General features: G+C 33.4%; 1 protein-coding gene across 4 annotated transcripts in view; it reads right to left on the bottom strand.

Annotated features, from left to right (window-relative positions):
* LOC143226611 (homeobox protein prospero-like) overlaps positions 1 to 14,358 on the bottom strand; it is a 67,969-nt gene that overhangs the window by 8,306 nt on the left and 45,305 nt on the right. For all 4 annotated transcript variants that reach the window (XM_076457809.1, XM_076457811.1, XM_076457808.1 and 1 more), the window contains one exon: positions 600 to 744. In XM_076457809.1, the coding sequence (XP_076313924.1) occupies positions 600 to 744 (145 nt within the window). The remainder of the gene's footprint in view (positions 1 to 599; positions 745 to 14,358) is intronic.

Genomic DNA, 14,358 nt, shown 5'->3' with positions numbered 1-14,358 from the left:
ACAAAACAAAAGGAAGCTAGAAAAAGTTAATTTCGTGAAAGTGAAGTTAGACTGCGTGACTGTTATTTTAGCCGTAAGAGGGCGATATTTTAATGTGAGTTACGTCGTTAAATGCGATGAGAATAATTTGTCTTGTGAAGGAGTGTTTTAAAGTAGTCGAACCTGTCTGTGTAGACTTTGACGATAAAGGAGGCAATTATTTAAAGTTCTTGATGCAACTGTGATAACCCATGAAGTAACGTTGGTAACTTTATCGCACATTGTACAGTAAGAAACAGAGTAGAGAAAAATTATTCGACTTGTCAGTGATATTCTACAGTGTGAAAGTAATTTTTGTACATACATTTGACTTGCATTCAGTATATTTTCTTAAAACACATGGATTGTGTGTTGTCTGTTTATTGTTCGAATTTATCTCCAACAAGTCACAGACACTTACTGTAAAAGAATCCCAGCCCACATATATAAGACACTGTTAAAATTAATTTGCTTTGTAGAATACCTTAAAACAAGCTCTTCCAATCACATTTAGGACTGAAGTTGCGGATTAAAAAATGATGCAAAGAACCAAAGCTGTTTGATGTGTCTGCTTGACCTACCTCGATGTGATTATTTCTGTTGTAATGGAGATTGAGAATCCTCACTAATTCTGAGTCAAATCCAACTTTCAAATTTTCTGAATTTTTCACACCTTCACTAATGGCTTGTCTAGAGAACTTCTCCATCTGAATGTAGAAAAACTCTCTAAACAGGAGAAAAATATTGAAATTATTTAGTCTGGAGGAACAACAACAAAGAAACAAAAAGGCAAAATAATAGTCATCAATGAATGTACTTTGACATTTTTGAACAATTGTAATTTTCAATCAATCCCAGAAAATCAGTTTTAAAATGCATTTTACATAAAATACTTAAAGCCAAATAGTGCATATAAATAATGTTTATTTTATTTTGTTTCTGGTCATAGAAAAAACAATTATAAAAGCACATGGGTCCGGCATGGCCAGGTGGTTAAAGCATTCGACTCGTAATTCGAGGGTCGTGACTTCGAATCCCCTCACACCAAACCTGCTCGCCTTCTCAGCCGTGGAGGCGCTATAATGTGTCGGTCAATCCCAGTATTCGTTTGTAAAAGAGTAGTCCCTCTAGTCTTACACTGCTAAATTAGGGAGGGCTAGCGCAGATAACCCTAGTGTAGCTTTGCGCGAAATTCAAAACAAACAAAACAAATTAAAAACACAATCTGCAAGTATAATAAAAATAACAATTTTAATCTTGTACATTATTCATAAGAGATGGCGCTACGTACAGATTGTAATTATATTTGATATTTGTATTTTCATCATGAGCAACACTTCATTGGCCTATTGAATCCTATAGTTTAGCCTTGTAAGCTCGTAAGCGTACTGCTTTTCTACTTGGGAACAAAACATTCAGTAAATCCTGGTAGACAGGCGATTATTACTTAACCTAACAGTGAGCTTAACTGGCACAGTTAACGCTTCCACAGATGAAAGTATGGGATACGTTTGTATCAAATCGTGGTCCGAACCTTGTACTGCAGCTGACCATTATACCAGATCTAGCTCTATTTATACCTTACAAAACAGAAAGTGATTTTTTTGTTTTCTTGATTCTGAAGCGATAGGCTAAAAGGAAGGTAGTCAGTCAACACAGAATAATGGAAAACAGTAATAAAAATCTTTATAATTTTTGTTTATCTGTTAATAAAAACAAAGGTAAACAATAAACTATCTGGAGGAATCAAACCCAAAAGGTTACGTCATGCTAAGCTTATTTCTGAGACACCGAGGGGGCGTTCTTAAGAACAACAACGAGCCAATAGAACTGATAACAGGATACTATCTAGCTAGTAGAAGTAATTGACAAACTTGATGTTTAACCATATGAAATAAATAACTGATATATTCGAGTTCTAACAACTGAAAGGAGGAACTGATAAAGTCAATACCTAACCAGCTGAAAGAGGTATGTGTGTGTCTGTTTCCTTATGGCAAAGCCGCATCGGGCTATCTGCTGATTCCACACAGATATTAAGTAGAAAAACAAATGTAAACAAACACAAAATCAAAGAAGCCCTTCTTATACATCAACTAAAACCAATATAAAGGAACACCTTTTTTTATACCTATACTAATCAATAACTTAACATCCACCTGCAACGCCCCCTACAATCCCGTACCCGTTTATACTCTCGTCCCTAAGACACGTGTCCGTCAACGGTCACATTCAAACTCTTTCTTACTTTACCTGAGGATAACCAAGAAGGTCGAAATGCTGTTCTCTCCTTATCAGTAAAAAGTTAATACCAATATCAGCCGTTCTGAGATATATACAGTGGAGATCTAACCAGCTGAAAGAAGGAACTGATAAAATCGAGGTTTATAAACCTGAATCATATCCGTTGTCTGTTAGTTGCATTAACAACATTGTGAGCTCGAGTTTTTGCGGATAAACAAACAGCAATATTTGTTTGGAAAACTTAAAACAATGTATTAACCTTGAAAGTACTGTCTTTTTTTACACCCATTTCACTTAACGCTGCATTTACCTTGGAACAACGACCATTTAAGGGATTTAAAACAATAATTACCAATGTTGAATACCCGCAGTAAACATAACAGATAGACAAATTTAGGTTTGCTCTGAATTGTTTCAGATAGTAAGGATAGTAAATTATATGGTTTCACCTGGTATAATGACTGTGTAACATATCTAGATGCGTTTTAAAAGTTTTTTCGCTAATGATTCGTTTGTTGTTAGCAGTCTAGTAGTCACTCTCGAGATTCGCGTGAGTCACTGCTTGATTTAAGTGTAGAAATCGCTCATAAACTAGAGTTTCTACAGTGCAATGACACAGAATACGTTTACGACACAGTTAGTTATACAATTCACAAATAAAGCCACACTTACAGCTGGGTCAACAACTAATACTAGAAAATATTTCCGCTATGTTAGTTTAAAAAATGTCGCGATTGGAATTCACAACTTATAGTTACAACACAAAAAGTACTGGAGCCATTTCCAGCTCCACCTTACCTAGCGGGCTTCTAGGAGCAACATATCAGTATTTTCAATTACTTTTCACTATAGTTCAATATTTGTATATCACGTGCATTAATTAGATGTGGTCAAGTGATTTTCTCATCCAAGGAACTCGTTCGTTTGAGCCTAGTGGAAGTCACTAAGGTATTACGTAACACTAACCAACAGACCCGTTAGTAATTAATACCTGTAAACTATATCATGTTCTGTAACATACATAATATAAGAATGAACAAAAATTGAGAGTACGTTAATACATATATAAAGCTCATATTAGATGATGCATTTTAGGTTGCTATGGCAACGAGTAGATATAGATTAATTAGATATTCTGAAGAGCAACTTAATTAACATAAAACTGTAATTAGTGACACCAGGAAGAAATAACTCACATTGTTTGTTTCTCAACTTGAGTTTGGTAGGTGCGATCCCCAAAGCAAGGCAATTCTTATTGGGGGGATAATTACCCCGTTTTGGAGTATAAATAAGATAACACAGTAAATTAGAGAATTAAAGGAAATGATACGAGGCTGTTAATTAATCACAAATTAATGAAGTATCATTAAAAATTATTTTCAATTTCTTCAGAGTCCGAAAATATTTATCACGATGTTATCGTAAAAGCCCACGTGTTTTTTCTTCCTTTTCCGAATAACTTTTTTAAAATATCTCTTTAAAAATCAAAACGGAAAATTAAAAGTTGCATAAACAAGTTCAGAAATCAGCACACAAAGATTCAATACCGTATTTTTGAGCTCAATAATACGGGCACACGGCTGAGAAAGGTATTCTTAAATTGAAGCATTATGGGATGTGATTTGAAATAACCCCTTTCAAGTTAAAGTCTTTTGAAACGTTATTGTCCGCTTCACAGGTAAAACCTCATTTACTGGGAAGAGAGTCCGCGCGTAATATTTTAATTTTTTAATTATTTCATGCAAATACAAGTATTCCAAATTACAGGAATTTAATTACCTTGCCATGAGAGGAAAACGTATGGAGTAAACTCTGCCATTAGGTTTAAACAATTTAAGTCGAGATGTGTCAATAGTTGTAAAAAACAAAAACTTAAGTCGAGATGTGTTAATAGTTCTGAAAAACAACACAAGTGGTGATGTGTCAATAGCTGTAAAAAACATCATAAGTAATGGTGTGTCAATAGTTGTAAAAACAACACAATTAGTGGTGTGTCAATAGTTGTAAAAACAACACAATTAGTGGTGTGTCAATAGTTGTAAAAACAGCACAAGTGGTGGTGTGTCAATAGTTATAAAAACAACACAATTCATGGAGTGTCAATAGTTATAAAAACAACACAATTCATGGAGTGTCAATAGTTATAAAGAAACTAGAATCATAGCAATACAAACGTGCATCGTTGTTGAACATGTGTTTCAACAAGAGACTTGCTAACCACTATAGCTACTTAAACATGAGATATTCAACCACTATAGTTCTTTCAACAAGAGACTTGTTAACCACTATAGTTACTTAAACATGAGATTATTCAACCACTATAGTTCTTTCAACAAGAGACTTGTTAACCACTATAGTTACTTAAACATGAGATTATTCAACCACTATAGTTCTTTCAACAAGAGACTTGTTAACCACTATAGTTACTTAAACATGAGATTATTCAACCACTATAGTTCTTTCAACAAGAGACTTGTTAACCACTATAGTTACTTAAACATGAGATTATTCAACCACTATAGTTCTTTCAACAAGAGACTTGTTAACCACTATATAGTTTTTTAAACAAGAGACTTGTCAACCACTATAGTTCTTTAAACAAGACACTATTTAACTACTATAGTTTTTTAAACAAGAGACTATTTAACCACTATAGTTCTTTAAAAAAGAGACGTGTTAACCACTATAGATACTTAAACACGAGATTATTTAACCACTATAATTATTTAAACAAAAGACTTGTCAATCTTTATAGTTCTTTAAACAAAAGACTTTTAACCACCGTAGTTTTTTAAATATGAGACTTATTAGCCACTGCAGTTCTTTAAACAACACACTTGATAACCACTGCAGTTCTTTAAACAACACACTTGATAACCACTGCAGTTCTTTAAACAAGAACTTATTATTCACTATAGATCTTTAAACAAGACATTTCTTAACCATTATAATCCTTTAAACAAGAGACTTGTTAACCACGATAGGCCTTTCAACAAGACTTGTTAAACATTATATTTGTTTAAACAAATCTTGTTAACCGCTGTAGTTCTTTAAATAAAAGACTTGTTAACCACTATATTTGTTTAAACCAGAGACTTGTTAACAATTATATTTCTTTAAAGAAGAGACTTGCCAACCACTGTAGGTCTTTAAAGAAGAGACTTGTTAAGTACTATATTCGTTTAAACAAGAGACTTATTAACCACTATAGTTCTTTAAATATGAGACTTTTTAACCACCGTAGTTCTTTAAAGAAGAGTCTAGTTCACTACTATATCTGTTTATGTAAGAGACTTGTTAACCACTCTACGTGTTTAAACAAAAGACTTTTTAACCAGTATAGTTCTTTAATACGAACATAGTAAACACGCATTTATTAGTTTGGATTCTTCTCTCATAGAGGTGAGTTAGCTCACGGGTTCATTTACAGTTAACTGTAAACAGACAAACTTGGTTGAAAATTTTGTAGTTTTTAAAGACAGCTTACTTTCTCTTTTGCAACACGTGTATCACTTGATCTCACGAAATACACAGGTCTACGTATGTGTCGTATTATGAAGTACATAAAGCCTTACAAGCCGAAATTCTGCTGTCGACGATCTTACAGCTACTACACATTACGAGTTAACTCGAAAGTTAATGTCTAGTGGAAACCTACTGAACTCAGTGATTAGCTTAAAAACATAATAACAGCAACATTTTATAGGCATTAAAAGCTGGTTCAATAAATGAGTGATTCTGATGGATCGAAACGTCATAACTATAAAATTTAGAACTTATAACAATTACAAAACTTTAAGGTGCATTTAAATTAATTTTAAGTAATTTTTGTTCTTATTAAGAACAAAGTTGCACTGATAGCTTATCGTAAGCTATGTTGGTTACGTAATTGTTTACGAACAACACCTCATGTAGTTTAACTGTTATTAATTGGTAATTGTTTTATTATAGTGTTATGTTATTAGATGTGTCCGAGTTTTGTTTGTTGTTTTAGTTGATAATTAAATACTTATTAGTAAAGCTCTAGGCCTCTGTCGGGTTATAAATGTTACTTTGAAAAAGTAGTTTGAAATTTAGATCTAGAATAGGTGATTGTGGATTTAGCCCTAAACATACTGTAGTATACTGACTATTTTTAAAGTGAAATGAGCACAGGTTGTATTGTAGTAACAGAGTAACCAACAATAATTCGTTTTGTCAATTTTGTTATGAAGTAATTGTGTCAGCCTGGTGGACTTTGAAGAAAAAAGAAAATTTCTCAAAATTGTGGATACATATGTGATAATTAACTGTATAACAAACATTTGTATATACGTTTGACTTATTTTAATACATCATTTTAAAATAAATGGACTGTGCACTGTTTGTTTATTGTTAAGCCTTATTGTGAACAACTAAAACACCTTTTGGAAAGAATCTGATTCATCTTGTGATACATTATATAGATTGTATCTTCCCATTCGAAGTTGGAAAATTGATTGTTTTTGAATTTTGCGCAAAACTACACGAGGGCTATCTGCGCTAGCCCTCCCTAATTTAGCAGTGTAAGCACAGAGGGAAGGCAGCTAGTCATCACCATCAACTAAAAACTCTTGAACTACTCTTTTACTAACGAATAGTGGGATTGAAAGCCACTTTATAACGAACGACCCAACGGCTGAAACGTAAGCATGTTTGGTGTTAGGGGATTCGAACCTCCAACCATCACATTACGAGCCAAGCGCCTTAACCACCTGGCTATGCCGGGCCTAAGCGGGAACATCAGTTATTGTGTTTTTTCGTAGTTAAGTTCAAACGAACTATCTGTGGTGGGCACACCAAGATGTGAAGACTAACTGTTAAAATATGGGGGAGGGGCTTAAAAATTCAAACGAGCAATCAAAGAGTCGTGTTGCTTTTTTGTGTGTGTATATCTACGTGTGTATATAAATAACAGCAAATGTAATCACGCTGTCTTTCTTACCTCACATGGATAAAACACACAACTTTAATAATTCTTACAAACGCTGATTTAACCTCTGATTTCTTTCTATATTTCTCTAATTTTATGTCATGTACCTAAGGTACTCAAATAATGTAAGACAGACACTGCTATTTCAACAAATAAAAAGCATGTTGGTTATGAAGTGAAATATTTCACAAATTCAATAGTCAGCTACTTACGGAAAAAAGTGAATTTCAAATGCTGAACCTTAAGTGATGGCATTCTCTAAAACCCATAATACACAATTTATTGCACAAACGTACATAATAACTGTTACTTCAGAAACGACATAATCTCAGTTTTTTAATATTTATTTGTGTATAATTACCGAGAAATGTCATTCTAGCTTTTCTAGCTTTTGTATGCATTCGCTTTTAAACAGCGATAAGGCTTACCTACTTCTATGTTTCAAATAACATTATCTCAAACAACACTGAACTTAAATACTGAAAGCATTATACCATGCAAAATACTTACTATGAAAATATTAATTTCATACTCTTACAGTAAAATAAGATCCAAAATAATCACTATAAAAATAATTGCAATATTACACTATTGATAATAAATAGTATAAATGTACGAAACTAAAGCTCTGACAACTGTATTTGATGGAAACTACTGACAAGACTACATCTTACTGTGTGAAATAATCACTACAAAATTCGAAACTAAAACACTGAAAATGTTATATTTCGCCATATAATCACCACAACATGTGAAAATGAAGTTCTGTCGATGTTACATATTCAACATAAGAACTACTATGGTTAAAATTTCTTTCATCTTAAACAAATATAGTGGCTAAAAAGTATTTTATTTAAACAAATATAGTGGTTAACAAGTCTCTTTTTTTTAAAGCACTATATTGGTTAACATGTCTCTTGTCCAAAGAAATATAATGGCTAACAAATATCTTGTTTAAACTACTATAGTGGTTAAAAATCTCTTGCTTAAACAAATATATTAGTTAAAAAGTCTCTTGTTCAGAAAACTACAGTGGTTAACAAGTCTCTTGTGTAAACCAATATGATTGTTAACAAGACTTTTGTTTAAATAAATACAATGATTCACAAGTCTCTTGCTTATACGAATATAATGGTTAACAAGTCTCTTGTTTAAAGTACTATAGTGGTTAAAATCTCTTCATTAAACAAATATATTGGTTAACAAGTCTCCTTTTCTGAAAACCATAGTGGTTAACAAGTCTCTTGTTAACAAGTCTCTTGTTTAAACAAATATAATGGTTAACTATAGTGATTAACAAGTCTCTTCTTCAAAACATAATGGTTAACGAGTATCTTGTTTAAAGAACTATAATGGTTAACAAGACTCGTGTTTAAATAAATATAATATTTAACATGTCTCTTTCTTAAACAAATATAATATTTTACTAGTCTCCTGCTTAAAGAACTACAGCGGTTAACATGTCTCTTGTTTAAACAAATATAGTGGTTAACAAGGCTCTTGTTTAAAGAACTACGGTAGATAACAAGTCTCTTGTTCAAACAAATATAATGGTTAACAAATCTCTTATTTAAAGTGCTATAGTAGTTAAAATCTCTTGTTTGTACAAATATATTGGTTAACAAGTCTCTTCTTCAGAGAACTATAGTGGTTTAAAAGTTTTTTTAAAACATATATAATGGTTAAATTTTTTTGTTTAAAGAACTATAGTGGTAAACAAGTTTCTTGTTTAAACAAATATAATGGTTAACAAGTCTCTTGCTTATGCAGATATAATGGTTAACAAGTCTCTTGTTTAAATAACTATAATGGTTAACAAGTCTCTTGTTCAAACAAATGTAATGGTTAACAAGTCTCTTGTTTAAAGATCTATAGTGGTTAAGAAGTCTCTTGTTCCAACAAATATAATAGTTAACAAGCTTCTTGTTTAAAGAACAATAGTGTTTAACTAGTCTCTTAGTTAAACAAATATGATGGTCAACAAGTCTCTTGTTTAAAGAAATACAGTGGTTAACAAGTCTCTCTTTTAAACATGTGTGAAATTCGAAACTAAAACACTGATAACGTTAAATCTCGACACCTAATCACCAGTACTTAGAAAAATAAAGTTCTGTCGATATTACACATACAGAAATAATATTTGTAAAAATAATTTATAATATCAGAAATATTAAAATAAATAAGTAAAGTGTGAAGTTTATGACACTTGGAATAATAAATGTTATCTATGTTTTACACATAATATACTTTCATCAAATTCATATGTGGTTAATAAACGTTAATTTAAGTTTATACAGTACATTTGTATGTATAAGATTACTTCCAAAGCAGTAAAGAGAAAATCTCGTGTAACATATCTCGTTTTTACTTGTGTAACCAGTCACTTTATTGTAACTATACAACTAAACAAAATATAGTAATATTTGTCTGAGGCGGAATCGCACGGACGAGTAAAATTTTCGGCTTAGACAGTGAACATGCATTTCATTAATTATATATAATTTTTGAGGAGAACTTTATACTTGCTTGACTCAAGGGAAGTAAGTCGTTTGTGAATAAAGTTATTATACTGTTTATGATATTTAATAGATTAAGAACAAATACAGACAATCAAAACATACACAAGTACACAAAATCTTAATCAAATTTATTTGAATAAAGTGTCAATTTTCAACTGTTTCATGTTTTTAATGGGCTTTCTCATGCTGTTAAAAGAGAATCCCAATTCTACAGTCTTTTCATGAAGTTTGTTATTCCATACAATTTGATAGAATTAATATAACTTAACACTTGTGATGAGTATGAATTTCTATTTCCTCACTATCTTTTCAATTTTGTTAATCTTCTGAATCTCTAAAACTGTTACCATCTTGAAATAATATTATAGATTTTAAATCACTTTCATCAGTTTCTGTTAAAACATTCTTGTCAACGTTCACACAATCATCTGCATCAATCAGAGTTTGGATTTTACTATAATCATCATAACAAACAACTTCTCCACAGTCTTCGCCATTATCAAGAATAAATTCACAGTTTCGAAAGTGCTTTATTACACATTTGATTGAATGACTTAAAAATGCAATTGCACTAACATGTCAGTTTTCATGGTCATTTCAGATGCTTCTTACAGTTGTCAATGTTTGCAATAATGTGCTGAAGCATCAATTTTCTGTATTTCAATTTTATACACTGTATAATTCTATTATCTAGTGGCTGTAGAACTGATGTTGTACATGGAAGTAGAAAGACTAAAGGAACATTTGAAAAGTTGAACTTATAGGTGACAAGTTGCATTATCTAGGTAAAGTAGAATATTCATATTTTCTTGTTCCATTCTTTTGTTTAATTTGTTCAAAAATTCCTCTAATATAACACTTGTCATCCACCCTTTATTATTCGCTTTTCATTCCACAGAAAGTTGATTCTTTCTTAACTTTTTAAAACAGCACAGATTTTCACTTTTACTTGGCGGTGGGTGGTGATAACTAGCTGCCTTCCCTCTAGTCTTACACTGCAAAATTAGGGACGGCTAGCACAGATAGCCCTCGAGTAGCTTTGTGCGAAATTCCAAAACAAACAAACAAACACTTTTACTTATTACCCATGGTTTCTCTAGTTTTCCATCAGTAAATGCGACCAAAAGTACAGTCAATCGTTCTTTCAAATAACGACTTCCGGAATAATGACGTCAGAAAAAAGAACAGACTATATTTAACCAATACTGACTGTAACGAAATTTAAAGAAATTAATATTTAATCAAAAACATTTTTTCTGCCTTAATCAGGTTCTAATCCTATTTGTTGATAGATGAAGTAGGTGAAAGATAGTTTTTCGTCCGCGTTACGCAGGTTCCGCCATATAGAGGGCGTTTTATAAGAGAAATCTGAAGATAATGTTGCAAAATTATGATATTTCCGGCTCGTGCAGGTTTCTGTCTAATGCAGTTTCCGGCTTAACAAGTTTTACTGTTATACTTGTGAGAAAAAAAAAAAAAAATTATTCAGGGGTCCAGAATAAAGCGCGTGTTCACGCCACCTACTGGAGCATGTCCTAAACAGTAAGTGATAGAGGTACAATATCGATCGGATCCCTCATCTGGTAACAAAAGCAATACCACGAGGGTCCCGCCGACTCTCGTCTTCACGGTCGGCCGGCTGATACAGAAAAGGCGTCCGTCGAAACGACAGCAGACCACAGCACCATAACTACCTCAATACTTTTTTAAACAACTGTTTCCGGCAATGGGGCAACAGTATATAAATGTGTAATGTTTTTTTCCGGACCTGTAATAGTTTAGTAAAGGAAAGTTACGGTGTATGAATACAAAGTATATCCTTAACACTAATGATGACCAAAGCTCTGTAAACACAATAAACTTTGTTCACTTCGTGACATGCGTAGTAACTTTGAATACTTTACCTAACAACTCATTAACTGTCACGTGAAGTAAGTAGTAATATTTTGGGTTTCTTTGGCAGGTGTTTGTCTCCAGGAACAATGAACAACGATCTAAAATTTCTATTAATCGGGAGCTGTGAGAACAAAATAGTAAATTTTCCTTTGTCTCTTTCCCACGTCCCGTCTCTCAACAACTAGCAGAAGGGGTAAAAAAAAAGGCTACTTTTAATAGCCACGCCTAATTTAATATACGTTTATTTCAAAAATGACTGACGTGTAAACTAATGTGATTTAACACATTTCGTTATCACAAAACTGACACATAATTTTATTTTAATGTTCCTGAATCATGAGATTAATGCTTCAAAGAACGATACAGAATTTAACATAATCGGTGGAAAATACTTATGGTATAGAAGTCAATAAGTTTGGCTGGACACACATAACTCAAAATAAGATGCATACATGTCATCAAGGTATAGTTGGACACACATAACTCAAAATAAGATGTACAGATGTCATCAAACTGTAGTTGGACACATAACTTATCATATTCAGTGGAACCTCTCTAAACGGCCACCCCTCAGATTTGGTCACCCCTTGAAAGTGGTCATTCAATCACAGTCCCTTTTTTGTTTACATAATCCCTAATCATGTACAGTGGAACCCCTCTAATCAGGCCAGTTTGTCTCAGTCCCGAAGGTGGCTGCTTCAGAGGGGTTCCACTGTAGTGTATAGATATCATCAAGTATAGTTAGACATACATAACTCATCATATAGTGTATCGATGATACATATGTTTACCACATATAAACAAGGAACACTATCATATGGTTTCATGTAGAGACTGTATAGTTCAAATCAATTGTTATTTATAGTCTTATTTTCCCAGCGAGCTCAAGTACATCGTATATCGTATATTCTTTTGTCGATAATTTTCATAAGAGACAAGAGTTAAACGATAAACTAACTTGCACTCATTCTATAACTAAACTAATGGATATAGATATGTTGAACACGCTCAGCTTTGGAGAGAGAAGTACTGTTTAAGGTGAGCAGTCCACAGTTTTTGGAGAGATTATGAAAATTTCCAGAATTATAATGGACGAAGCTATTTTCGATATTTTCTTATAACTTCGCTCGTATTTCCTTCTCTTACAGTTTTAATAAAAACTAGTAGCACTGACTATAAAATAAAGAAACATAGTAAAAGCTATGTGAAGATACATGTAAGATAAGAAAAGAGGTGGATAGATACATCACTACACTGCAGTACTCAACATGTTTAAGTAGATACATCACTACTCTGTGGTATTGAATATGGATTGGTAGATACATCACAACACTGTGATACTAAATATGGGTGGGTAGATACATCACAACACTGTGATAGTAAATATGGGTGGGTAGATACATCACTGTACTGAGGTACAATATACGGATGAGTTGATGCATACAGTCATGTGAAAAAGTTAGGACACCCTATGAAAGCCTGTGTATTTTTGTAACACTTTTGGATATATATATATTTAATCTCAATTTTAACAATACTGAGAGATTATAGGAATATAACTAAACAATTAAAACTGAAGAAAAGACTTTTCAAGATCTTCTGTAAATGTAATTCTACAAAATACATATTCTAACTGAAGAAAAAGTTAGGACACCCTACTCCCCTAATAGCTAATGTTTACCCCTTTGGCTGAAATAACTGCAGTGAAACGCTTCTTGTAGCCATCTATCAGTCTCTGACATCGGTCTGAAGAAAGTTTGCCCCACTCCTTAATGCAGAATTCTTTCAGCTGTGAGATGTTTGAGGGGTTTCTTGCATGTATAGCCCGTTTCAAGTCACCCCACAGCATCTCAATGGGATTGAGATCTGGGCTTTGACTAGGCCATTCCAGGACTCTCCATTTCTTAGTTTTCAGACAGTTCTTGGTGGATTTACTGGTATGTTTTGGGTTATTGTCGTGTTGCAGGGTCCAGTTCCGCTTCAGCTTTAATGTTCTTACAGATGGTCTCACATGGTCCTCAATCACCCTCTGATACACAGTAGAATTCATGGTGGATTCTGTGATTGTGAGCTGTCCAGGTCCTGCTGCAGCAAAGCAGCCCCAAACCAGGACACTTCCACCTTCATGCTTCACAGTTGGTATGAGGTTATATTCCTGGAATGCTGTATTTGGTTTTCGCTAAACATGCCCTCTGTTCTGATGTCAAAATAATTCAATTTTGGACTCACCTGTCCAAATAACATTATTCCAGAAGTCCTGGTCTTTGTCTACATTCTCTCTGGCAAACTTCAGTCTGGTCTTGATGTTTCTCTTAGAGAGCAAAGGTTTCTTCCTTGCAACCTCCCATGCAAATTAAACTTGTGCAGTCTATTTCTCATTGTAGAGGCATGCACTTTCACACCAACAAGCCAGAGCCTGCTGGTCCCGTGATGACATGTTAGGATGTTTGGAGACCTCTTTTAACATCTTGCGGTCTGCTCTCGGGGTGAACTTGCTTGGACGACCAGACCTGGGCATGTTGGCAGTTCTTTTGAAAGCCCTCCACTTGTTGACTATTTTCCGGACAGTGGAATGGCTGATTTCAAAATCTTTTGGGATCTTTTTAAATCCCTTACCGGACTCATAAGCTGCTACAACTTTCTTTCTGAAGGCCTCAGACAGTTTTTTTCCTCTCACCATAGTGCTGACTCTCACTTCAACAGTCAGGAACACACCAAACTAAATGTCTG

The sequence above is a fragment of the Tachypleus tridentatus genome, chromosome 9, assembly GCF_004210375.1.
Source record: "Tachypleus tridentatus isolate NWPU-2018 chromosome 9, ASM421037v1, whole genome shotgun sequence".
NCBI classification, from domain to species: Eukaryota; Metazoa; Arthropoda; class Merostomata; order Xiphosura; family Limulidae; genus Tachypleus; species Tachypleus tridentatus.
The sequence above is the reverse complement of the archived record's forward strand: the minus strand, read 5'-3'. Positions and strand labels throughout refer to the sequence as shown.